Source organism: Mauremys reevesii, linkage group 6 (assembly GCF_016161935.1).
Source record: "Mauremys reevesii isolate NIE-2019 linkage group 6, ASM1616193v1, whole genome shotgun sequence".
NCBI classification, from domain to species: domain Eukaryota; kingdom Metazoa; phylum Chordata; order Testudines; family Geoemydidae; genus Mauremys; species Mauremys reevesii.
Window position 1 is genome coordinate 42,377,736 of NC_052628.1, and position 27,033 is coordinate 42,404,768.

The following is a 27,033-nucleotide window of genomic DNA, read 5'->3' on the forward strand; positions in this document are numbered from 1 at the left end:
TTGATTTACAAAGTACACCCATCCAATGTACAGCTACAGCAAGGCGTGTCTCTATGCCATGCCGAGTGTCCTGGACCATTGTGATATCAGATAACTTACCCAATCACCACCCTTATTCTACAGCTAATTTGAATGCAACAGGTTCATTAGTTGTATGAGGAACACTGCACAGATGGTAGATTACTTGGCCCAACTGCCACACCTGTGGGCCCAGCTGCCAGCCACACAAATCAACACAGATGTCCCAGCACAATCCCCTTAGACACAAATCAACACAACCATCCACACTATATAATCAGCACACACAACAGACCCAAACACAGCTAGCCTCTCACCAGAACACATACTTCTCTCATTCACCAGCTGTACAGATCATTACAAATCTCCCAGCACAATTTCCCCCCCTCCACCCCCAGACAACAACATAGCATACAGAATAACCCCAAATATACATAGCCCTGGAACCAGCAGAACCAGTCATACTAAATATCTAGATGTAGTACAATGATAATAATAGGGTGGAACAATAATAGCATGTATGAAACTAGAATCCTAACATACATAAAGTCATAAAGAAAGATAGAAGCAGCTTTAAAGAAAATGGTCTTGATTTACTCTGTAGCTCCAGGAGCAGTAATGCCAGGGGATTAGGGAGAAATTCCAGTTTCAGGACTCTCCACAGAAAACATACATCACTGCATTCTTATCTCATCACCTTAATTCTGTCCCTTTGTGTGTATGCAGTATGGTACAGTGTTTAATTGTATGATTACATGTTATTTTTTCCACAGGATTCAGTGCACACGGTGAATTCACAAGGGAAGAGAATTAAGGTTGTTTGGGCAACCCCTAAATCTTGCATCTCCTGACTTTCAAGTGCTTGAATTTGCAACCTAAATAATGTTATTTTAATGTAGTTTTTGTTTTATTTGTTACCCAGTTACCTATTGTTAAAAGATCTTTCATTTCATGTTTTTCCCATTGTCCTTGTCTTCATAATTAAAATCTATTTTTTATAGTGAGCCTGATTGACATATTTCGTCTTGTGCGTTTTTTTTGAGAAGTGCTGACTTGACCATGTGCTTTTTCTGATGCAGGCAAAGTGAGGAGAAAGTAATAACCAAAGGCTTAATGGTTTGGGAATAAGTTACCTACGATAGGTTCCTTTCACAGTAAAAATACATAAGTGATTGGTTTCAAATGAAACCTTTTTAATTAAAAATATGTTTATAATTAGTCTCTCTGCCTGCATATGCAAACATGAAAAGCAGTTTGAAATTGGTAACCATATAAAAACACAAGGAGGCAGTGTTGGCATATGTTTTAAAAAGCCTTGTGGCTGAAAAGAATAATGCTATTCAATTTATTGGAAAAAACAGTTTGTGTGGAAATCATGTGATCTCTTTAAGTGGACTTTCAGGAAGCTATATACAAGTGATAATTCTGAAGAAATCCTTTTTTTATATTTTAAAATGTACTAATTACTGCACAGATAAATGAAAGTAAACTGAAAGTTTGGATCAGGGTTCTCACTAGGGTTGCCAACTTTCTACTTGCACAAAACCGAAAACACTTGGCCTGCTCCTCCTCCAAGTCCCCACCCCTGCCCTGCCCCTTCTCTCCGGCCCCAAACCCACTCACTCCATTCCCCTCCTCCCTCTGTTGCTCGCTCTCCCCACCCTCACTAACTTGCTCATTTTTACTGGGGTGGGGCAGGGGGTTGGAGGGCAGGAAGGTGGGGGCTCCAGCTGGGGGTGCGGGCTCTGGAGTGGGGCTGGGGCTGAGGGGTTTGGTGTGCTGGAGGGGGCTCTGGGCTGGGGCTAGGGGTTTGGGTGCAGAGGGCGTGAGGGTTCTGTCTGGGGGTGCAGACGCTGAGGTGGGGCTGAGGTGTGGTTCTCCTACTCTGACTTTGAGTCACTGAGAGGTGCGCCACTAATGCCAGAAGCTTTGGTCCCATATAGATATGAATCAACACACTTGCATTGAGGTTTTGGCTTTAATGTCTTTCTTATTTGCAGCTTCCTTCTTTGTTTGAGCTCTAGGCTCTTCTTCGTTGAGCTTTCACATGCACAGATTGTGGTTTATTGAAAACTGTGTTACAATTGTGATCTCTCACTTTAAATCCAGGGGGAGAGGGGAGGGAGGGTGTTTTTTGGTTATGCTTGCAGACTCAAAAATTCTGTAGGAAGCATGTAATCAGTCTGCAGCCATCCACAGGGCCTCCCAGAGGATTCAGGGGACCTGGGGTCCCCACCGCCGAAGACCCAGCTCTTTGGTGGCGGGTCCTGGGGCGGAAGGACCCCCTGCTGCGGGTCTTTGGGGCACTTTGATGGCGGGTCCCGGGGCGGAAGGGTCCCGGGGTGGAAGGACCCCTTGCTGCTGAATTACCGCCAAAGACCCGGAGCGGAAGAAGCTCCGGGGGCCCCAGGCCCCCCGAGAGTTTTCCAGGGCCCCCGGAGCGAGTGAAGGACCCTGCTCCAGGGGCTCTGAAAAACTGCAGGGCCCAGGGCCTGGGGCAAATTGCCCCACTTGCCCCCTCCCCCCCCCCGGTGGCCCTGGCCATCCTGCCTAAAGTAAAGTGAGTTGTACCTCTCTTTTTTTTAGGGAGCAGCCTACTTTTTTGTTTCTATTTTGGGGTTCTTGTGTGTTATTCTGAATTCTAATAAATAAAGTAGTGTTTTGCTGCAACCTTCAGCAAGTGTATTTATGTTTTTAATCTAACTTCGCTGTCTGTTTTCTATGGATATAGAGAAAGCTTCTCTAATTGTTATTTGTTTTGCAGTAATACCTACATTGGCCTTGATGCTTTCCATGCACATAAGAAAAGGCAGTCCCTTGCCACTAAGACACAATTCTATAGACTGAGTCATGCTGGCAGACACGTATGCCTGTGCAGATTCTCATTGAAGTCAATGGGGCTCTGCCCAGGCACAAAAGTTTGGTCACACGGATCCAATTGCAGCACCCAACCCTGAGAGAATGTGTGGTGAATGCTGTTGAATTATTTCTTAGATAACTATGAGTCATGCCTTAGAGTGCATACTCCATCATTAGTCGTTACTGGCTGGGATGCAAAGATGTCACTCCAATCTGTCAGCTCCCCAAGATTCAAAAGGGACTCTGATATGTTTGACCGATATATAGATTTCAACCTTGTTGGAGTTGGCAATGACAAGTTCTATGAGGCTGAGGCTTGCTTTACCCAACACCAGGAATTTTTCCCGAGTCGGTATGACTCCTGAGCAGGTAGAGTTCCAGGGGCATGATCAAAGATTCTCTGGTATGACTGCTTCATGGTACTGCCAGTCCAAATTGGCCCTAAGGACAACATAAAAAGCCCAGGGAGGAGCTCTTGGTATAGTAGTTGCTGCCAGGATGCCCTTATGTCATACCAAACTGACTGTGTTTTTTGGTTCTCTGGCCAGTTTGCAGCTCTTGTAAATCAGAGTGCCTCTTAGGCATTTCTGACTTCAACCAGGGGAAAGGGCCTTGTACAGAGCCTGTAAATCAGGGGTTGGCAACCTATGACACACATGCTGAAGGCAGCACATGAGCTGATTTTCAATGGGCCTCACACTGCCCAGGTCCTGGCCACCAGTCCAGGGGGCTCTGTATTTTAATTTAATTTTAAATGAAGCTTCTTAAACATTTTAAAAACCTTATTTACTTTACATACAACAATAGTTTAGTTATATATTATAGACTTATAGAAAGAGACCTTCTGAAAATGTTAAAATGTATTACTGGCATGCAAAACCTTAAATCAGAGTGAATAAATGAAGACTCGGCACACCACTTCTGAAAGGTTGCCGACCCCTGCTATAAATGGATCAAGAGAGGTAAAAGTTGTTTTAAGCCACCACTTGCACATGCACCTAACTTGTGCTGTGTACACTTTGACTGTAGCCAAAGATATGGCCCCTGTTATTTCTAAGTTCTTATGTCCTCCTGGTTTCTGGAGGAAGCCTGTCAGCAGGCTTAATATGAGAGTTTGCAGTGTGGTGCAAATATATCTAAATGTAGGCTTTTAAGTAATCTGCATAAAAACTGTTTGGATATTTTCTTCATTTGTCTGCATCTGTCTTAAAAACAAAATCCCTGTACAGCAGCTATTTCAACCTGTTGAAAAACATGCTGAAGGCAGACCAGTTTCTCTGCAGACTCTTATTGCCAGGTATATGTGGTGCTCAAAGTAGTACCTGAAATTCTTCACTAAAAAGATACTGTGAGTTGTAGTCTGGTAACATGATTGTGACTAATCTGATGAAAAGCTTCTTTTCGGCTACTCATTCCATGGAAACTCAGGTGTCATTTGTGAAGGGCTGTTTTCCTGGTGGTAGTGATTTAGTTTGCAGAATGCACTTAATGAGGCTGTTGAAAACATTCAACTTTCATCATGTTTTACAAGGATAAGTTGGTGTTAGGGCTGCATTCGAAATAGTTTCTGAAGATGATGATGAACTTTGTCTTAATGAGCCAATCATCCTGCCAACATTTCTCCTGGGCTTGCATGCGCTCATCCCTATGAGCCCCTTCTCCACAAGTTCAATATCAAAATGTCCTGTTTTTTTTTGTTTTTTTTTAAATCTGGAGTGGTGTAAAGGTTCCTTTTATTCCTTCTGACATAAACTCAGAGCTTTGTTACATGACCAAGAAGTCCATTGCTAAATGGCTCTCTGATTGCCACTCTCACTTCTATGGTCTGCTCAGCCTGTTGCTCAAAGGTTATTTAAAGGCATATTTCATTCAGAGGAGAGGCTTTGGCATCAACCTCATTTGTTTTGGTACAGAGGGTTTCAAAACAGCTGTACAGGCTCCTCACACATTTCCAAAACAATACTGCTTGGGGATTTGGAATCCAGAGAGAAATCTGGTTTAATTTTTGGGGGGACTGTAGAATCCAATTTCTAACTAGGTTTATCCAAATTTTCCTGTCCCTTGAGTTTTCTATTTGGGGATCTCTCTACTTGAGTCATATTGTAAAAAAAACTTTCCATGGAGGTGTTTTACTCCCCCCAAACACAGGAAATTTTCAGAAGTGTCATCTACTGGGGGGGCTTCAGTTTGAGTGCCACCACGCTTGAAATAATTCTGGCGTTTTAAGCTAGGCACCCCAAATCAGGGCACTTTTGAAAAATTTTGGTCATGGCTTACTGGAGGTATGTTATCCCTTCATTATAATTTTTTTAAAAAGCTCTTAGTTCATCTGGTTTTATGCATGCTGGGTTAATACCATCACTACTTCTGCCTATTGCAGTTTGACATTTTAATTTTGGGAGACTGGAGTAAAATAAATTTGCTTATAATTTTTGTTCTCTGAACATTCAATTAGTACTGTACTCCTTTTACACCATCATATTACCAAATCACAGCACTAAGCAAACCCTAATGGTAGCTTAATTATTATTAATACATCAGCCTTCTCTACCTTGTGTTAAATGAATTTCTAAAGTAGTCTTATAGAAATGTGATTTATTCTCAAGATTTGATACCTCATTTGCAATCAAATTCTGTCTGCATTTAGCTTCTTCCATTACATGTAAACTGATACATGGACATTTGTCTTCACAAGTTATTTCATGTGACGCAAGCACATTTGGAAATTCTCCATACATATTTCAGGCTAATACTTAAGCCACTATATTGGATTTGAACTTCTGTTTCTTAAAGAGCTCCTTCAGCTGTTGTTCAGTTGTTGCTTCTTTCTGCTGCATCAGCTCTGCAGCTCCTTTGGTCACTCCCCAGTTATCTGGTTTTGACATTGAAGGACAGTATGGCCTGCCTGAAGCAGGCAACAGATTCTCCCAGTACTCTTTTCTTGCCCTAAAAATAAAGAATGTTTAATATTTTTAATGGATGAGTCTGAGGAAATGTTACAACAGTCTAAAATATTTTAATAACTAGATCAAAATAGTCAGTGCATTTAATTCATTTGCATAAGTTTTAGCTCAATATGAGGTCTGGATACAGGAAGAGATTTATGAAGATTGGTTTGTTTTTTTGTTTTTTTTAAAGTGCCTTCCATTCTTTTAAAGCAACATTTTAACCCACTCACCAAATAGGTATTATTAGCATGGTAGTCTATATTTATTCTATCTTAAAAGTTGCTATGAATTACTTTCATGTTAATTCAAACCAAAACATATTACAATTCCTTCATTTTAAGGGGCCTCTAGTTATATGGTCCCAAAACCACTGCAGATGCATTGAATTGTATTAAATACCAACAAATGGGGAGGGGGGAGTACAAATGTCAAGACCAATCCTGGTCAAAGAAGTCTGTGAAGTCCCATTGGGCTAACAAAGTAAAGATCATTACAGTGTAAGAATGTAATTCTTTTAACATGCTATTAGGCAGTTGTGACATTTCACTCCATATTCCTTATGAAAATATGCTTATGATATGACATAACGGAGATGTACTTTATGCAAGATGAGTCTTGTAAGATATCATTGGAAAGGTTATAATTTATTGAATGTGATTATCCAATGTGTATGCCTGTATCATTTGTCTCTGAAGTTAGGAATATTGACCATGTATCTGTATTTCAACTATGCTACTTTGGGTGATGCTCACTGCTAACATTTCAGGTACGGATGGCCCATCAGTGAGGACAATGGACTATGAAAAGGCTTGGCCTTGGCCTTCCTGCGGATGCTCCTGCCACTGACTCATGGACGCGGTGATACTACAGAGTCAGGTGGTCTTGTCACCTGATACTAACATTATCTGGAACTTCTTGTGACTTTCCACTGGAAGTGATGGGGGGGTCAAGTTTGGGAAACAAAGGATTCCCGCCTTATGTAAATCCTATTGGGGGAGGGGAGGAAGGCAAATGGGACTCCTACTCTATGGCCAATCTGCCCAAGAAGAAAGATTGCTAAAGCCACCTGAAGGCAAGGTAAGGGGGGAGTCCAGACTGACATAAGGGTCCAGTCTGAAAAGAAATATAACTGGAACGCTGAACCACAGAAACTTTGCAACCCGCCTAAAATAACATTTAGGGTAAGAAATTACATTTTGTAACCTGTTTCTTAAGTATATTGAGCTTAACTTGCATATTTTGCTTTATTTGGTCAGTAACCTGCTTTGTTCTGTCTGTTCTCTTATATTCACTTAAAATTCACTTTATTAACTACAAAAATCTTATTGCTTGTTTATAATATAACCCAATGTATGTAATTTCTAACTGGGAGGGCAAGAAGTTGTGCATATCTCCCTCCACACTGAGGGAGGGGGCAAATTTCATAAAACCTTTGGGTTTGTGCCCCTTAAAGGGAGTGGTTAGTGTTGAGGCGAGCCCCTGAGTCTGAATCTGTCCAGAGCGGATCTCTGTCTCTCTGTGCAGCTGGATGTGGCCCTGCCTGTGTGCTTGGCTGGAAGAGGCTTGTGAGCCTAACCCAGCAGAGTCAGGTAAAGGGGACCCAGGCTGGCAGAATAGGCTGATTAACTGAGCCTCCCCTGTTCAAACTCCAGCACATCAGGTGGTATCCCAGAAGGGGGATCCAACCCATCACAGCAGTCATTTAAGTTTGTAAAAATTCTCAATGTCAAGTGTGTACCGGTCTTCAAGGTAATATGGGACTACTACCCCCCCCCCCCATCCATTTGTACTGATGGAAAGGAGGAAGAAATGGAAGAGCAGCACATGCATTCATTATGTTTTCTCCATTATGGAGTTAGTATAGTACCTTGTACTATTTGTACTTAAAACCCATTAGTCTCCACATTTTGTCCACATGACCACATTTTGTTTTAGCCTACAGATAGCTAGAAGAGGTTCCTGGGCTTTAACTAATAGCTACCAACTAATTAGTCTGACCTTAGGTCAGAGTACCAGGGCTAAGCTTCTTGGGGCAGGAACCATGTCTCCTTGCGAACATTATACAAGAGGGACATTTAAAAAAAAAGTGTCCATGTCATAGTATTATATTACAAATATAGGTCTTAGTCTTGAAAGACACTGCCCACAACTCACTTCAACTTCAGTGGGAGTTTTTGGATTATACTGAGGGCAAGGTATCATGCTCAGGACCTGTTAGGATCAGGCTGTCATCCTAAGCATGGTTTAAATGACCTGGGGTGAAATACTGACCCCACTGAAGATAGTGGGGCCAGGATTTCACCCCTAGAGATTAGACCTGAACTTTCAAAGTTATGCTAATTCACATACATGTTCCGAGTTTCTCTGAAAGTTCCATAATCATTTCACTGTACAAGACACAGACCACAGTGTATGGAGCATATTTAATATGTCATTTAAGATAAGTACTATAGTTAATATACATACCTTGCTCTGACCCAGGGTTTGGTATGCATGCTCAAATCACTACCCCAGCTACCATGTTTCTCAGAAGCCAGTGGCAAAAATCCTCTTTCAGGAGCCAGCTCCTCAGCTATTGCTCTGATGTGATAAGGCTCAAATCCACAGCAACCTCCAATGTATCGAATCCCTAGGTTATAGGCCTCTCTCGCATATTTTTGAACATCCCATCTGGTGACAATTCTTGGCTCCAGAGCTACAATGATATGCATTAGCTTTAACTACAATAATACTTAGTTTTAGCAGATATTTAGTAAAATCGCTTTACATTTTCAGCTACAGTTAAGTTCGCAAACATGCAAAGTACAATGTCACAGGCATGATTAGGCTATTGCAGTAAAGATTTAAACACTGTTAATTGGGCTAGACACTACTGATGCAATATTTCATTACATTTTAGCTTTTAGGTGTCACAATGCTCCTCTGTTGCATACTTGCCAGAAGTTTCCTTGTTCCAGAGGGATAGAGCCTGCCAAATTCTAATCTGACAAAGCCCTAAATCAAATGCCAGCTACTAGGTGGGTATTTAAGTGTAAATCAGAGAGGTTGCACTTAAAATACAGGCTTTATTCATATGATCTTTACTGAAAAATGCCACTACCACTTAAAATATAAATGTTACTCAGTTTATGTATGTGGAGTAATAGCATCTCAGTGCTTTAAGGAACCCAGTGTTAATCTCCACACTTCAGAAAAAATATCAACAAATGACCACTTTGTGCCTGGGGAAACAGACTTCATTACTTTAATATACTATATCAAAAGGCTGTCAACTCACCTGCAACTGGGTGAAACACACCAATAGCCCCTTGAACTTTTCTCACCTGCTTTTTGAGTATGAGCTGGGGAAAAGCAGATGTGGCCAGCTGCTCCATCAGATAACAGGCCCAATAGACTTTCAATTCCACCTCTCACATAACAGATTATCTCTATCCTACCCTTTGTCCCCCCTGCTGCTACTTCAGTCCAAGTGATGACAGCTATGCTTCCCTCCTCCCCCAACCATAAATTACTTGCAGGGGATCAGAAGGGCTGCATTGAGCCAATGTAGCACTGCCTCTTTCTCTGCAGCAGGCACTATGTGCAGATGACTTAGAAGAGGGGTAAGCTCTCTCCTCTTGTTGCAGAGATGATGAGTGGAGTAGCAAAGCCATAGGGTTGAGAAGAGACAAGAGGAAGAAAGAACCAACACAGGAAGGGACAAAAGTGAACAGAGAAATGGGGGAGGGCAGAGGAAAGGAGGAGGCAGGAAAACCAAGAGGGAATGACTGGGGAGATGGGAGAAGAGACAAGACTTAAAGAACAGAAAAGCAAATCCTGCAAATCCCAAAAGGACCCTGTGGCCGCTGAAATCCGTGTGGTGCTGCTGCATGAAAGTGAGGGGCTGGTTTTCAGGAGGCTGCACAGGGAGCATGAACCCCCTTGCTGGGGCAGGAGACACATGGGAAGGTACTAGAGCAGGCTTCTGCTCCACCGCAAAGAGGCAGGATTCCTTTCTCTACTTCCTCTTGCAGAAATCCACAGCATCCAAGGAAATTACTCAGGGTGGATGCTGCTCCAGATACCACAGGAAAGGCATATTCAGAGAATGAAAAATTGTTTTTGAAAGAATAAAACAAATATTTAAAGAGGGAGAATAATCAGTCTTGGGAAAAGTGGACACTGGGAAAAGTAGGACAAGATGCTTCACTACATAATAAAGAAAATGGTAAGTGAAATCCAAGGGGTGTTTAATAAACAAACATTCAGAATTGTGCCTAGTCCTATAGAGTGCACTAGGGAGAGTGGAAGTGAAAACACAAGGGGCCCCAGAGTACACCATTGCCCTGTATCTTGGTGTATCAGAGCAAAGATAATGCAAAATGGGTGTAAAATGTCAACAGACCAGAATACAGAATTTTGTACCCACTTTGCCCCAGTGTTAATAACTTTACAAAATGCAGGGCAAGAGTAACCTGAGCCCGGAGAATTTTCTCACCTCTCCCTCCTCTCCTGCAATTCTTGCTACAATCAGTCCTATGCTCAGTTTGCATGATGACTGTACCAGCTTAGTGCCAGCGAGGGCACTAACCTCTCTAAAAGGAATGGGATAAGAGGAGTCATATCACTCGACTTGGGCCTGCATGTTTTCAACCTCCATCCTTCCTTACAAGTGGCACTTGTAGAAGGATGCAACAATTGCACATTCTACATCACGCTCCTCTCAGATCCACCGACTCAGGCACAGTACATCTAAGAGCTCGCCACTGGGGCCATGTACTAAGCACACAGTAAGGTATTTCTCTTGCTTTATAGAAAGTTGTCTTTATTCAGCTTTTTTTAATGTGTGGTTTAATAATGGTTTGGCCATTTATAGTATTAAAAGAGACTGAATTTTCCCCCAGCTGAAATGAGGTTACACCACTACCTGGACCTAACCCTCTTTAGACATTATTGCACTTTCTTCTTTTGAGAAGTAGTTGGATAGGACTTTACTGACCTGACTTTTAGATTTCTTGGTTATGTACAGAGGAGAAACTTTAGCTCTGCCAATATGCCAACATTTGTAAGCAATGAACAGGGACACAGAGGGGAAAAACAGGGACATGCATCTTTTAATCCTTTAGGGAGACAGAATCGAAAAATTAGAAAAGATTGTTCTTAAAGAAGGATAAATACTGCGGCAAACAGCAGAGCAGATGCCAACTACAGCATAGCTGACATACTCTTAGAAACTGAGACCTTGTTGGCTGGAACAGGAATAATACACACTTCTGGCATCTAAACACTTCCTGTATAACATCCTGTTTGTCAGCAAAGGTGGGATACTACAGCAGATGGGCTACATTGATAATCTACGATATAAACCATTTGCAATCAAATGAGTAATTGCTCTCTTTAGGTAGCAAAGGCATTCACTGTAAACTGAAACATGAAATCCATTTGTGAAAAAATAAATCTTATATACATTAATTATAATTAATAAGCCAATAACCATAATAATCATGGCAACAAATCTTTCACTGACTTCATTTGATTACAACTAGTGCATTTGTTCCACCTAGTGCACTTGAAGTCAGAGGAGTTACACCCAGGGATGAATTTTGCTCAATGAGTTCAAGAGCCTGGTTAAGCTTCCTAGAGTAGCATGTTCTCAGAACCCAGAGAGACTAAGACAGTGGCCTTGAAACTTTTTCCATTGCATCCCCCTTACCCATACTGGAACTTGTCTGCGTCCCCCCATGAACCATGCTCGGGAGCCGGGGCTGGAAGCAGAGCTGCAGCTGGGGCTAGGAGCAGAGGCTGGGGCTGTGGCCAGGAGCAGGGCCATGGTCATAGCCAAAGCCTGCAGCTGTGGTTCGGGGCAGGACCAGAGCAGAGCTGGGGGCAGAGTGGGGCTCCCTCTCCACCTCCCATGGGGGCTGTCCCATGCCCCCCGTGCTCCCTCAAACATTCCTATGTGTCCTGTAAGGGGGCATGCCCCACAATTTGGGGACCACTGGACTAAGGCCTGGTCTACACTAGGAAATTAAATCCACTGAACTACACTCTGGTATGAAAAATCCATACTCCATAGCAGCAAAGTTAAACTGACCTAACCTCATGTGTGGATAACACTAGGTCAGGGGTAGGCAACCTATGGCATGGGTGCCCAAGGCGGCACGCAAGCTGATTTTCAGTGGCACTCACACTGCCCAGGTCCTGACCACCAGTCCAGGGGGCTCTGCATTTTAATTTAATTTTAAATGAAGCTTCTTAAACATTTTAAAAACCTTATTTACTTTACATACAACAATAGTTTAGTTATATATTATAGACTTATAGAAAGAGACCTTCTAAAAACGTTAAAATGTATTACTAGCACACGGAACCTTAAATTAGAGTGAACAAATGAAATCTCGGCACACCACTTCCGAAAGGTTGCCGACCCCTGCACTAGGTCAATGGAAAAATTCTTACACTGATCTAGCTACTGCCTCTTGGGGAGGTGGATTGCCTATGCTGATGGGAGAACCCTACCTATCGGTGTAAGTAATGCCTACACTGAAGCACTGCAGTGGTGCTCATATAGTATTTCAGTGTAGACAAGCCCTAAGTTACATCCTAATGAATGGCTCATGCTTTGTCCCTTATTCCTTTAGGCTAGGTTGAGAGAAGAGATAAGATTGTCCTGGAAACTTATTACTAGACAAACTAAGGATCTGATTGGCTTACTGCCAGCTCTAATGAACTGCTCTTGAAAGAAAAGGAGATTTTAAAATACTACCTCAAAATCTAGACTTTTTTTTTTTTAGGTAGTCTAGGATTTTTTTATGCTTATGTCCTGTTTTCTTTCAAGACAGCTTTTGTTTTCTGACTCCATAGTGTGTGTGGGGACACCCCCCCCCCCAAATGGCTTATTTTACCAAGCTTTGCTGGTCCCTACTTGACCATATTAGCAATTAATTCATCTTCAAACTCACAATACATTCCTGTATCTTCTACTGGAAACTCCCAAAAACACATCCACCCCACTCCTCTAGCCTCATTTAAACCATTTAAAGCACTGAACCTCACACCAGTGTGACTGAATGATACCGTGCATGCCCACTAACAACCCTGTTTTGGGTACACATTGTACACTACAGCCCTAGGCATTGCTAGGCTTGTGGATTGTAGTTTCTCCCCCCTCCCCCCCAATGCCTGACAATTCCACAGGAAAGCATTTGAGGCAGGGGTGCTGGAACACTTTATACAGTGGGGGCTGAGGGCCATTGAAAGAAACTGTTAACCCTGTATAAGATGGAAATGACTATGTAGCAGCACCCCCAGCACTCCTACTTCCAGCACCTATGATTTGAGGTCTGTGATATATAGGGTATTTGCTGTCGTTCACCTGTTCTGATTGTTCCAAAGGATGCTTTGAGTGGTTCTGTCCTGCGTATGGATCTATGTATGTGCCATAAGGGACAGATGCTAAGTCCCCTACACTCATTCTCACTGCAGTTACCATAGTGGAAAGTTACCAACCCCTCTCCTACTGAGCAGCTGCCAACTCACTTTAGGCTTGGACTCCAAGGCATTGTTACATGGAAGAGATAAGGAGTTCAAAATACATGAATGAAAACAAAGATTTTCAGCAATTTTTATAAGTTTACTTTAAATAGTTTTGCAGCAGAAGTAAAAGCTCCCTCCCCTCAAATATTTCCCTATAAGAGCCAGAGATGGGAGTAGTCCAGACCTAGGCCTGGAGGGAGGCCATCCCTCCATAAGGTCACGCAAACTTCCTCCCAGCTCTTTCTCTCTCTCCCTCAGACAGTTTAGTTGGGTTGTTGTGGTACATAGATGTCCCTGCTTTAAGTGACCAGAGTGGAATAGAGGAATGAGTGGGTAGTGGAGCACCATAGTGATGTATTTGCAGCAGAATAGCCTACTGCACACCCTATCACTAATGAGCTTTCCTGTGTTCAGATCTCAAGAGAGCAGGAAATGCCCTGTCTGTCTGGGTACAGTCTCAGAAGCAATCCTCAATGAGGTACGTACATGCCACAGAGAGTGTGTCTGTCAAAGTGTCTGCTAGTCACCCTTTGACTTTCCTCTTGCAGGGGAATCTCCTTGAAGCAAAAGAAGAATATATAAAAATTTAAATTAATGTTTAATTTTTTTATTTTAATTTTCACTTCCTTTGCTCAGAGGTTGGGATGACAAGTGAGCAGCCACAGAGGGGGGACCACATAGAGCAGATCCAACTAAGTGCCAGCTTAGTTGGATCTCAACTCCAGAGGCAGCCTGTATGTGAGTGGTCTGACAGCTGTCAGCTATTCCCAGATCTGTTAAGTGAATAATGTTGCAGCCTAATTAAACCACATCCATTGCATCCTGTTTTCCTTCTGGCGGGCCAGACGATGACAGTAGCCATCTCTCCCACATCCTTCTGATTCTAGCTAAACAAGAAGAGAGAGTGTTGTTGTTTCCATCTTTTTATTATGTGAATAGTGGCTGTCTGTTTTCAAGGGACATATTAATTAGCTGCCATTTAAAATAATTGTAGTTTGAAATCCTTCTGTATTAAATTCAGTGCTAGCGGTAATTTTTCTGTATCTAAGAAACAACATAAATAACAGCCTGAGCCATCACAGCTGTCAGTGAAAGGTAGGCAACAGAATTTGGAGACTACATTAGGGGGACTAACTGCATTATTGCAGCTGCAACACCAGCACTTGCTGCAGTAGTGCTGAGTGACAGTGGTGAATGAGATACAGCTGTCTTAAGCACTTGTGGGGTTATCAGCAGTTGACCGTGGATACATGCTGTGTTAAAGGTGTAGCAGGGGCTTGCAGAAGTGCTTGCAATTCCACAATACAGTAATATCAACACCTGGTTTAGCCTGCCAGTCGAGATGGTTTCCAGGGTGTGGCCGCTGTTGCATGCTGACAGCTACTTGGAGCCACAGGTGAGAGCTGGGTGTCAAGTGGGGACCAAAGTGGATGAGCTACTCCTAGGAGTACGACTGCTCCCCCATCAGAGGTACTACCCCTCCCTGACAACCCCATACAGTAAGGCCTGGATTTCTGCATCATTTTCATCACATGCAGGCGGCAAGACTGGTTTGGAGGGCCCCAATACCTTCAATGCAGCTGTATGGACAGTGTTGCGGAATCGCTCCCAGTCTCTCTCAGCATCATCCTCAATACGAAGCTCATTCTCTAGGTCTTCCGCTAGATCTTCAGTGATGCGGCTGTTCTTCAGCTTCGACACGTTGATCCTTTTGAGAGCCTCACAGCCTTGTGGTCGTCTCTTCGGCATGATACGGAGCTTCATTTTGGATACAATGAGCCTGTGATCCGTCCAACAGTCAGCGCCACACATAGCTTTTGTAACCCTGACATCTTGTCTGTCCCTTCTCCTGATGATGACATAGTCGATCAGATGCCGGTGCTTGGAACGGGGATGCATCCACGAAGTCCTGTTACGGGTAGGGAGGCGGAAGACTGTATTGGTGATCAGAAGGTCATGTGCTGCACAAGTTTTCAGCAGTAACAGGCCATTGCTGTTATACTTTCCCATTCCATTTTTCCCCGATGACTCCTTCCCAGGCTGCGGCATTGCATCCGACTCTTGCGTTAAAATCGCCAAGCAGGATCAGCTTGTCTGTGCGGTGCACTGATGATAGAGCATCTAGTTCTTAGTAGAATTTATCCTTCACATCCTCTGGGTTGGTCATTGTGGGAAGCATATGCGCTGATCAAAGTAGCTTGTTTTCCTTTTTGAAGCGGAAGTTGCATTGTCATGAGTCAGTCATTCACACCCTTGGGGGACTGGCAAGTTTCCGAACAAGATGATTCTTGATGGCGAAGTCAACTCCAGATTCGCAACGCTCATCACTGCTGCGGCCACTCCAGAAGAATGTATAGCCTCCGCCTGACTCAGACAGCTGTCCTTCATTAGCAAGGCGAGTTTCGCTAAGGGCTGCAATGTCAATGTTGTAGTGTGCGAGCTCTCTGGCGACAAGTGCTGTTCTTCTCTGCAGTCTGTCTGCCGTGATGTTGTCCAGTAGCGTGCGCACATTCCATGTGCCAATGGTGATCGGTGTCACTCTAAGTTTTGTTTTTGTTCGACCGCTTTTATGGGATCCCCGCCAACCACGGTATGCTGGCCAGGGTAAGGTGAAGCAGGCAATGTTTAGGGCACCTTTTCTAGCCCCCTCCTCATTCTACAGAGGTGAGCAGTGCAATCCTGAATATGGCTGCTCAATCGCTCAAGAAGATGCCGAGCTCCACTGCTTCTTCGGTCAGTGAGAAACGACCATTATACCTGAGCCGCCTGTGTGCAGGTCCGCAGCTACAGCTCCCAGTGTATCCACACCTGCTGCTTCGTCGCTCGCCCATCGCCACAGGACTTGATATGATGTGATATGATATGATGTCGAGACTTGCGCGTGAATTGGATTAAAGTGAGGGAGAGTTGCACGACATCAACCTCACTCTCTCTTCCCAGTTCCTATCTGTATCCAGTGGCAGGACAAGAGTCGAGACGGCTGGAGATAGGGCAGGGCGCAGATGACCAGGACGCCTACATGTCTTGTCATGCTCTTGAGCATTCCACAACGCTTGCTGTCACTGCCTTCCTGACCGTTGAACCAGGTTTCCTCAGTCAGCCGCATGCAATGGGTAGACAGGCCCTAACTCACCGAGGGTCTCAGATTCATGGGCTACCCTCACCACCTGCATCGTGCATATCAGAACGACCCAGCCTCAGCGGCAAAGAAGACCACCGTTATCAACGCTCGCAGAACAGTACAGAACCGACTGCGCAAAATGCGGGACTTGTGGCTGAGCGCCAAAGCAGATGAAATACAGGCATATGCAGACAAGAATGACTATAAGCAGTTCTATGAAGCCCTCAACACACTCTATGGTCCACAGTTTTCTGGGAGCTTTCCCCTCCTGAACTCTGATGGCCCTGTGCTCCTTACAGAGAAGACACAGATTCTCCAGAGATGGGCTGAACATTTTGAAGCAGTTCTCAACTGCCCCTCAGTCATCAATGATGAGGCCATTGACAAGATGCCCCAAGTTGCAGTCAATGACTCCATGGATGCTTCATCAGAAGAAGATGAAGTGAAGAAAGCCATCAACCAGCTGTCAAGTGGCAAAGCGCCAGGGTCAAATGCCATACCAGCAGAGGTGTACAAAGTCGGTGGACCTGTGCTGCTACAGAAACTCATTGAGCTGTTTCAGTCCTTCTGGAAGCAGGGATCCATTCCACAGGAATTTAGAGGCGCGTCCATCGTGCACCTCTATAAGAGGAAAGGCAATCGCCAGGTATGCGACAATCACCATGGAATCTCGCTGCTCTCTACAGCAGGGAAAGTTCTTGCACGGATTCTGTTGAACCGATTGATCACTCACCTGGAGCAGGGCTTACTGCCAGAATCACAGTGCGGCTTCCGCAAGGGACGTGGGACTATTGACATGATCTTCGCTGCGCGTCAGCTACAGGAGAAATGTCAAGAGCAGAATCGTGAACTCTGCACAACTTTTGTGGACCTCACGAAAGCATTCGACTCTGTCAGTCGCCAGGGCCTGTGGAGGATCATGTCAAAATTCGGCTGTCCAGACAGATTCATACGAATGGTACGTCAATTTCATCACGGTATGATGGCTCGTGTCCTGGGATGACGGTGAAACATCTGAGGCCTTCCCAGTTACCAACGGCGTCAAGCAAGGGTGTGTTTTAGCACCCACTTTGTTCAGCATGATATTCTCTGCCACTCTGACTGATGCCTTTCAACACTGTACTGAAGCAGTAGGCCTGAAGTACAGAACTGACGGGAAACTATTCAATCTGAGGCGACTGTGTGCCATTACCAAGGGGAAGGAAACTGTACTTCGAGACTCTCTCTGCCGATGATTGTGCTCTGAATGCTAGTACAGAGCCAGAAATGCAAGCCAGTATGGACACGTTTTCATCTGCATGCAACAACTTTGGTCTCACCATTAACATCAAGAAGACTGAGGTCATGCACCAGCCAGCTCCCCACGCTCTGTACTCAGAACCGTCCATCACTGTAAATGGACAGAGACTTCAGGCAGTGGACCACTTGGCAGTACCTGGGCAGTACCCTTTCCCAAGCAGTGTCAATCGATGATGAAGTAAACTGCAGAATTGCTAAAGCCAGCTCTGCATTTGGCCGATTGCGCTCCAATGTCTGGGAATGTCGAGGGATCAGCCTACCAACAAAGCTGAAGGTCTACCGAGCAGTGGTGCTTCCAACTCTGCTGTACGCCTGCGAGACGTGGACTGTCTATCGGAGTCATGCACGAAGGCTCAATCACTTCCACATTTTCTGTCTGCGAAAGCTTCTAAAAAATCAGGACAAAGTGCCCGATACTGAAGTCCTTACCAGAGCCAGTCTGCCGTCAGTTCACACACTGCTGATGAGAGCCCAGACCAGATGGGCCGGACATGTCGTGAGAATGTCAGATGAGCGCATTCCTAGACAGCTCTTCTACAGAGAACTCGCCCAGGGAAAGCGCTCCCATGGAGGACAAAGGAAGCGGTTCAAGGACATGCTGAAGATCTCTCTGAAGTCCCTCGAGATCAACACCGCCACATGGGAAACCCTCACACTGAACCGTCCAGCATGGCGCAGCCTCATTCACACAGGCAGTAATACCTCTGAGGCGAGGCATACTGCTGAGGCTGAAAGAAAGCGTGAGCTGCGCAAGTCCAGAGCTGCCCGCACATCATCGATAGTGCCATCACATGTCTGCCCGACATGTGACAGGACGTTCCACGCCCGAATCGGACTGATCAGTCATCTTCGGACGCACAGAGCCTGGTCATCGAACGAATGAGTTGTTGAGGTCTTCATCGACAACGATGGGCGAACATCACCACATCATCAATATCGACAAGGCTGCTGCAGCAATTCCTCCTGCACAGCCTCTTTCCACCTGCCCAGAGTTCCTTGATACTTGTGGCTGAAGCTTCTGGACAGGTTCTGAATTTTTTTTTGCTACAAGGAATGAATTTTAAAATGTTGAGTATCCTTTTGAATTGAATTAAAGAGTAATATTTGATGTGATGGACACCATGCATTCTATATGCTGCTTTTAGCATTCAGGGAATTAACATCGTAAGAAAGTACCTGATTTTATTTTTAAACCAACAAATTCAGAGTGCGTGAAAACATCCTCTCAAAAGCAATCCTTAGATGAGTCCCCATTCATAAATATAACAGGTCCTATAGCATGGAATCAGTGAAGAAAGTTTTGTTTAAGATTGCTTGTCCCAAAGCAAGAGGATCTGCCACAAGCTGGTAGGCCTATCTAGGAGAGGCATGAATAAGTCTAGTGCTGAACCGGCTACTTTTAAGAATAACTGATTTAAATGCAGACAAAGCTGTTGAGGACATTCCTCCTATTCCATTAACGTTCTTGTTCTGCCCTCAGCACCCTGCTATCCAAGCATCTTCCAGAAGTGCATTAGTGACTTGATCAACTTCTCCTGTCCTCTCCCCACATGAAAAAAGCACCATGGGATTCTCTTTCATAAACTATATGCACACTAGGTTATGCTTTTGTATTAGCGAATGCAAGGTCAGAGAGTTATGCCTTGCACTTTGAATGAAAACAGGGGAGATTTGTGCTGGTTCTTGGAGTATACACAAGTTTGTTCCTCAATCTTGGACCAGCTCCTGCAAAAGCTCTATCTCTTGCACAAATAAACTTTGCTCCTGAGGCACAATGAAGTTGTCTAGTGTAACGATAAAGATAATGGCTATACTTCTTGTTCTAGAGCTTTGGGCTGTTTTATAGCAAACCTGAGCCCAGACCATTGAGCACCTTGAAGGTAAGTGCAGGGACCTTGCATTAGACATGATATTTGGGAAACCATTGTAGTGACTAGGAGACAAGCACATCAGACCTGTGATAATCTCCTCAGCAACATGGGATAAGAGCTTCTTTCCACCTCTCCAGAGTTCCTTGGAAGATTGGGCTTTTTGACTGAAAGGATTAACAAGGTGTAGATACACAGTGGTACAGAAAGACAAATAGGCAACTATTGCTAAGGCTGTACAAATCCAAACAGCAAAAGCAGATTTCAGCCTTAATCCAACAGCCAGTGAAAGACTCAGTTTCAATATCAGGTTAAGATACTTGAAATGAAACGAGGACATGTAACAGGTCAAATCCAGACCTAGATTAGACAACTGACTTCACTGGTATCCATTCACTTATACCAGAGTTCAATTTAGCCCCTTTATGCAGGCTCTTGGCCAGAGAGTAAGCAGTGGGAGGGGAGAATGTTGGTTCTAATCTATGATACTGGGAATATACTAGCAGATGACCTCATACAAGACAATGTTTCCTGAATAACGAGTGTCACCTAGCAATAGAATGATTGCAGGGGAAATAGCCATTGTTATCTCCATTATGGAGATGAGAATTGTTGTAGATTGCGCAGCAAAGAAAAAAAGTTTATACAAGCAGCTAAGTAGTGTTATGGGGCCAAAGCCTGAACAGATGCTAAAAAGGAGAGGTGTACAGCCTAAAAATGTTTCAAAGAAATAGAGTAGGAACAGCTGTCATATTTCTTGCTACAATACAAGAAAAAAGTCAGTTATAAAAGTAAGCTCTATGTTTAGGAACTCCAGTGAAATGGAGGAGTTTTTAACATGTATGGAGATGGATCCTCTTAGAGGAGGGCTCTATTTGAATTTGAAATCTGAGGATTCTTGGCCACATGGTGAAACTGTTCTGTCAGTCTCTGAGCTAGTTGGAACAGATTTTTGGACATAATCCAAGCTATAAAAATCTAGGATTACTTTGTACTGCATTTTAGAGAGTCCACCCAGAGGGGCATAGCAAAGCACAGCATTAATCTTTTTAAATAGATATTGAGGTGTGTATTTAATCTGATTTTTTTCAAATACCCTCTAGCTTGGTTATTAAGCCTTATACTTTAACATGTACAACTGCCTGAAATATGATAAGGAGGAGGATAAGGGATGGGTGGGGGGGCAGGGATGGGATCACGGGCAGCTGCGGGTTGGGAGTGAGGGGCACCGGCAGGGCTGGGGGGCAGGGCTGGGATCAACAGTGTGTCACCATCATCTCTGCTAGTTCTTCCTCTGCCTGCACCGTTCAGCCTCTCAGCCTTGGGGGCAGGCGAGAAGCAGACCCCAATGGCTGAGGAGGAGGAGGAGGACCCAGCTGCCCCAAAGTGCAGCGGCCATAAGCCTCCCAGACCCAAGAGGAGATGGAGAGTGCTGGTGGTCAGGGATTCCCTTCTGAGGGGAACTGAGGCATCCATTGCTGACCTGACATGTCCCAGGAGGCATGCTGCCTGCCTGGAGACTGTGTCCAAGGAGTTACAGAAAGATCAATATTTTTGATAAATGGAGTGAGAATGTTTATAAAATTTGCAGATGACACCAAGCTGGGAGGGGTTCCAAGCACTTTGGAGGGCAGGATTAGAATTCAAAATGACCTTGATAAATTGGAGAGACTGGTCTTAATTTAAGAAGATGAAATTTAATGAAGTATTTCACTTAGGAAGAAAAATATTAGATGCACAGCTACAAGTTGGGGAATAAGTGGCTAGGTGGTAGTACTGTGAAAGAGGATCTGTGGATCACAAATTGAATTTGAGTTAGTGTGATGCAGTAGCAAAAAAGGCTAATATTCTGGGGGGTATTAACAGAAATAATGTATGCAAGACACAGGAGGTAATTGTTCCGCTCTACTCAGTACTTGTGAGACCTCAACTGGAGTAGTATGTCCATTTCTGGGCACAAAACATTAGGAAGGATGTAGACAAATTGGAGAGAGTCCAGAGGAGAACAGCAAAGTGAGAAAAGGTTTAGAAAACTTTAAAAAGGAAGATTTTGGGAGTGGGGGGGGAAAGCGGGGAAGAGACTTGGTAAGTCTTCAAATAAGTTAAGGGCTGTTATAAAAAAAGAGGACTCTGATCAATTGTTCTCCATGTCCACTAGAAATAGAACAAAAAGTAGTGGTCTTAGGGCTAGTCTACACTTACCAGCCGGGTCGACGCGGTGAGTTCGACTTCTCGGAGTTCGAACTATCGCGTCTAATCTGGACGCGATAGTTCAAACTCCGGAAGCGCCGCGGTCAACTCCGGTACTCCACCACTGCAAAAGGCGGTAGCGGAGTCGACCTTGGAGCCACGGACTTCGATTCCGCGGCGTCTGGACGGGTGAGTAGTTCGAACTAGGGTACTTCGAATTCAGCTACGCTATTCACGTAGCTGAATTTGCGTACCCTAGTTCGACCCCGCTTCTTAGTGTGGACCAGCCCTTAGTCTGCAGCAAGGGAGATTTAAGTTAGACATAGGAACAACTTTCTAACTATAAGGGTAGTTAACCTGTAAAATAGGCTTCCATGGGAGACTGAACTCTTCACCACTGGAGGTTAAGAACAGATTGGACAAACATCTGCCAGGGATGGTCTAAGATTACTTGGTCCTGCCTCAGTACAGGGGGCTGGATTTGAGGACTTTGAGATTCCTTCCAGCCCAACAGTTCTATGATTCTAAAATTCATGTTGGTTAATAGCAACTGCTCTGCCTTTCCTTGATTTGAAGTTCTGCACAGTAGTGTACGGATTGATGCCACTGCATGCACTGATACCACTGCAGCTTTATCTTTGCTAAAAATCACCAATTTAAAAAATGGTCTAGGTCTTACCAAAAGGAAATTCTGGCAGATCAATAAAGCCCTGCTTCCCACAGTCAGGGGTATGGAAAGCAAGTGGCTGAGACATCAGGTGTGCTTTCAGTTTGGCAGCCTCCAAGCCCTCTTTCATGAGCTTCACAGTTCTCAGGCAAGTCTCTGGATCAAAATGGCAGTTCACTCCAACAATAGAAGCACCTGTGAAGAAGACAACTTTCCAGTTACACTGCTTTCCAAGAACTGGGCCATGACTTAATAGCAATGAAAATTTTTAGCCAGAGTGAGGTTGAATGCTTTGGAAGCAAAGCATTCAACCTCAACACTACCAGTACGACCACAAGCCAATCAGAGCAAAATCAAGTGTCAGGACAGGAGATCGAGACACTCTTAAGATCTTGCATGGTTTCCCTCCCATTCTTTAATGGGAAAGCTGTCTTTTCTGTATGTGACCCATACTGCATTCATTTCCCTCATCTCTTGTTTTTCCCTCCAACTCGTACCATCACCAGTGTTATCCCATGCCCCATCCCCTTTTCCAGCACCAACATCCAGTGGCTTTAGCCCACCTTTTTGCCCCCTGTGATCCTGGGGCTGCTTCAGCAGCCCAAGTAGAACAGTCTTAGGACTGCTCAACTTTATGCCAGTTGCTTATGGCTCAGTGATCTGTTCTAACAGCCACGGATTACCAAGACATAGAGACTCCCTGGCTATACCCCCCTTTTTGCAAGATGAATCTTGAGATGTAGAGATTATAAGGCAGGAAAGCAACCTGGTTACATTTATTAATTATAACCACTACCCTACCTAGTTGAGACGTGTACTTTTATGTTCCTTGTGTAGGTGCCTCAGTTCGTCTCATACTCCTAAAACTAAATATTTTTAAGAGTATATGGGGGAGGAACTTTCTTACCAGCCTTTACCAGTTGGACAGCACATTCTCCAGGTGGTACACCATGCAAGTCTCCCTCTGGACCAATGCACATGGTAGCAGCGACTGGCTTCCCAGATTCTTTTAAGGTTTCAACAGCCCATGCAGCTTCTTCAATATGTTCAAAATACTGAAAGAAAGTAAATTTAATCTACTGTGTGTGAGGACCCAGCCTAAGTGTTACACACTCCTTAATCTCTACCCCTCCCACCCGGGTAGATCTCAGGGCCTGAGTCTCCTCTCATTTACACTGGTGTAACTGTTACTCCTGACTTACACTGCTATAAAGATTAATAGAATCAGACCCTCAGCCTCCATCACTGGGATTTAGATTATGTTTGTACAATTTGTTCTCTGTACATGGCTGTGCATAGCACCCCAGAGAAAGAACTAGGCCTTTGAGGCTGGATTCCTTCCCTGTTCCTCCCTTGCTCCAAGTGTGTGGTCATTTGCTATTGTTTAGTGCCAGAAGCAGATTATTAACCCTCCTAACTCACCAGCTCTGCTGTTCTCTGCCCATTCCTTGTCTCCATTCACTCCCACTTGCCTGCATGGCCCCTGCTTACCCTTCCACACCTGCAGTGGAGATGTGGGAAGACCACACTGGAGCAGAGATAGGAGGAAGGTGTTATGCCTCCTTATGCTCCTGTGTGGCCACAATCTGGCCCTGAATAATCACAAAGATCCCAATTCCACAAGGAATACCAAGAACTGTCATCAGCATCATTTGAAGGATTACAGGCCAAATACTGATGAACCTCTTCCACTTCAATTGAAGACCGGGAAGTGCTTAGTACCTCTCTGGATTTAGCTGCAAATGAAGACAAAGGGCTCAATTTTCCATTCTACCTTGTAAAGGGGCTATAGAACACCAGTCTGGCAGCATAAAGGAGCTGTTAAGGTAGCAGGCCTGCCCAGCAGGGAATGTTGCTGATATAAGGTCTTCCCCAGATGGACAAAACTGACAGTCAGTTCCACGTCATCCCCCTCAGAGGATGTGCTGGAATGTGACCAGGGGAATGGGACCATGCCTGGAGCACTGCTGCGTCCACCTATTATCAAGGGTCATGGGCAGCAGAGTGCAAGTTAGAACAGTCTTAAGGTTCCTCTAATTTAGGATGGTAGCGGAGAAGGCACCCGGATTATAGGGAGGTGCAAAAGTGGGGTAAAGCCCCATCACCCGCCCCTTTTATTCCTACACAGACCAGAACAGAGATTTGGTGTTAGGGTCTCGGTTGCACTCTACACTACAATGTCTGCCAGTATTGTATTTGGAAAAAAATATATCTGCTACTATTTGTGTAAGAGCACAGTAGTAAACTTTAAAGGAGGCATCAACATGTGTGTGAATTCCCAAAAAACTGACTAAAGACTTCAATTCTAAGCTGGCAAATTGCATCAACTGAAGGCACTTCGTTTCTTTACGGTTGGATTTACCTCTGCAATTAAGAAGTCCACATTCTTTTTGACAAAGACATCCAACTGCCGACGAAAAATTGCTTTAACCTCAGCTTCATCCCTGCCACTCAGGTATGTTGGTGTCTGACTGACTCCTCCAGCTACCAAAGCATCTCCTCCTTTAGCCACTTCCTTTGCAATGTCACAAGCAGCTTCATTCACTGTCTGGCTCTGAAATATGAGAACAGACTACATCAATACTGACTTATTACAGAGATGCCTGCATTTCAGAAGAAAAATGAGTTTTAGGAACCATAATCAGTTTCATGTTTAAAATTTCAAATTAGTTTTAGAAATAGAAAACATTTTAAAGTACCACGTAATGTCACACCATCTGAAACTTGTCATAATATGAAGACATTAAATTGTTTTAGCAGCATGTTAGTAGAATAAAGGTCAACATATCATGTCCTTCAGGCTAGCTAACAGGGCACATAACTATCTTACACTGTCATCTGACACTAACGTTATCGTGATTGATGCCTATGGTGGTGTATTGTTAGAACAACATTTTGCTTTTATTTATACACCTTTACCCCGATATAATGCTGTCCTTGGGAGCCAAAAAAAATCTCACTGCATTATAGGTGAAACCACGTTATATCCACCTTGCTTTGATCCGCCGGAGTGCTGCTTTACCATATTATATCCAAATTCATGTTATATCGGGGTAGAGGTGTAGTAGCATTTTGCATTTACAAATTATTTTGCAAATATTTTTTATTAATCTCACAATTATATAACATTCATTTTGATAATTCTGAATATTCATCAAAAATACATGATGGTTTTGGTATAAGCTGCATTACTAAAGAGTACCAAGTCTATCTGGTTTCTCACACTTCACTGTGGATCAAGTCTGTTGGTTAACCTGTTGTACTGGGTACCTGACTGGTTACTCACCAGTTATGGATATTTAAAGGTTGGTTTGTTTGTTTTTTGGTAAGTGAACTGTATATAAAGAGACAACATATTTCCAAGAGATTTTAATCATACTAAGATGTTTTGGATCCCTCATAGTCAAGCCATAATTAAATTTAATTAGTATGTATACAACAATCCTCCATCAAGATATTTTATATACCCCATATAAAGATCCTCCTAAGAATTTTCTGCTTATAAAAATAAGCAAGTATTTGGTTTCAAACAGATTCTTCTTTACAGTTCAAAAGACCACCTATGGGGCCTAATATGGATATGTTTACATATATTTTTGGATTTCTATGTAAGAATGGATGTTTATAAATTGAGAAGTGTTGATTGTCTGTGGTTGTTATATCATACTTTGGAAACTCAAATTACTAAGCTGGATCTTATACATACATCTGTGAAGATCAAATGAAATTTTAACCAGAATAGCATTAATTATCCTATTGTAAAGATAACACATCAACAAATTTAAATATATGGGTATATAAAAGGAAAACAGATATCAGTACTTATGTTTGATTAATCAATGTAGACTGAAAGCCAAGTTCCCTATACACCTGTTAGCAGTGCTAAGAGAATTTGGGAAAAAATAATAATTTGTTTAAAAGGTCATGATTTGGGATTGATAGAACAAACAGCAAGGTTTTCCCTATAGATATGGAAGCATGTCCAACCAACAAAAACAGGGATTTAAAAAAATGAAAACAAAACCCTAAAGCATTTGTCCTCTTTATGCAAACTCAATCACCTCACTCTGAATGAATTAATAAAAACAGGTAAATATGGCACAATGTTAATTGGGATAGAAGAATTTAAGAACAAAATGTTTATAGTAATGTTAGAAATAAAGTCATTTGAATGCATTCTGATCATAGAATAATGTATAGCCACTCTGTTTTGAGACACTCCCACATTGGGATCTTCTTGTCAAAACAATGCACAATGCCAGAATATGAGTAATGACTCAGGGCCCAATGCTTCCTTCCTTTTGGGATATGAGCAACTCTTTACAAACCTACATACATTGGAAATTATTTGTATCTTCTGGGTAGAATCAGGCTCGGCATATTTATCATTAACTGGATGGAAGTATGAAGTCAGGCTGAATAGAAGTTATGACAGTCTAAGTGGGCAAGATCTGATGATGTGGTATAAGAGCAGAACTATCTCATTCTGATACACGCAATGGCTTGTGGGTAACCCTGATTTGTTAATTAGGCCCCAAATGCTGCCCC

General features: G+C 43.5%; 2 protein-coding genes across 3 annotated transcripts in view; both read right to left on the reverse strand.

The window, feature by feature from the left end:
- Positions 1–5,455: 5,455 nt before the first annotated feature.
- LOC120408209 (betaine--homocysteine S-methyltransferase 1) overlaps positions 5,456–27,033 on the reverse strand; it is a 32,928-nt gene continuing 11,350 nt past the window's right edge. For both annotated transcript variants that reach the window (XM_039544885.1, XM_039544886.1), the window contains 5 exons: positions 24,848–25,039; positions 23,393–23,540; positions 22,498–22,680; positions 8,292–8,520; positions 5,456–5,823 (listed from right to left, as the gene is read on the reverse strand). In XM_039544885.1, coding sequence (XP_039400819.1) covers positions 5,631–5,823; positions 8,292–8,520; positions 22,498–22,680; positions 23,393–23,540; positions 24,848–25,039 — 945 coding nt within the window. In that variant the 3' untranslated portion in view covers positions 5,456–5,630. The remainder of the gene's footprint in view (positions 5,824–8,291; positions 8,521–22,497; positions 22,681–23,392; positions 23,541–24,847; positions 25,040–27,033) is intronic.
- Positions 13,157–15,701, reverse strand: LOC120408211 (craniofacial development protein 2-like). The gene is made up of 2 exons (XM_039544887.1): positions 14,910–15,701; positions 13,157–13,897 (listed from the first exon to the last, which is right to left on the reverse strand). Exons 1-2 carry the CDS (start codon positions 15,387–15,389, stop codon positions 13,811–13,813), a joined length of 567 nt encoding a protein of 188 aa, XP_039400821.1. The 5' UTR covers positions 15,390–15,701; the 3' UTR covers positions 13,157–13,810.

Bases quoted from the DNA above. Each gene is read 5' to 3' on its own strand.
- LOC120408211 (XM_039544887.1), bottom strand. From the start codon at position 15,389: ATGCCGCAGCCTGGGAAGGAGTCATCGGGGAAAAATGGAATGGGAAAG. The intron at 13,898-14,909 runs GTATTGGGGCCC...TTTTGCTTCAAG, and splicing joins TCCATACAGCTGCATTGAAG to GAGATTCCCCTGCAAGAGGA.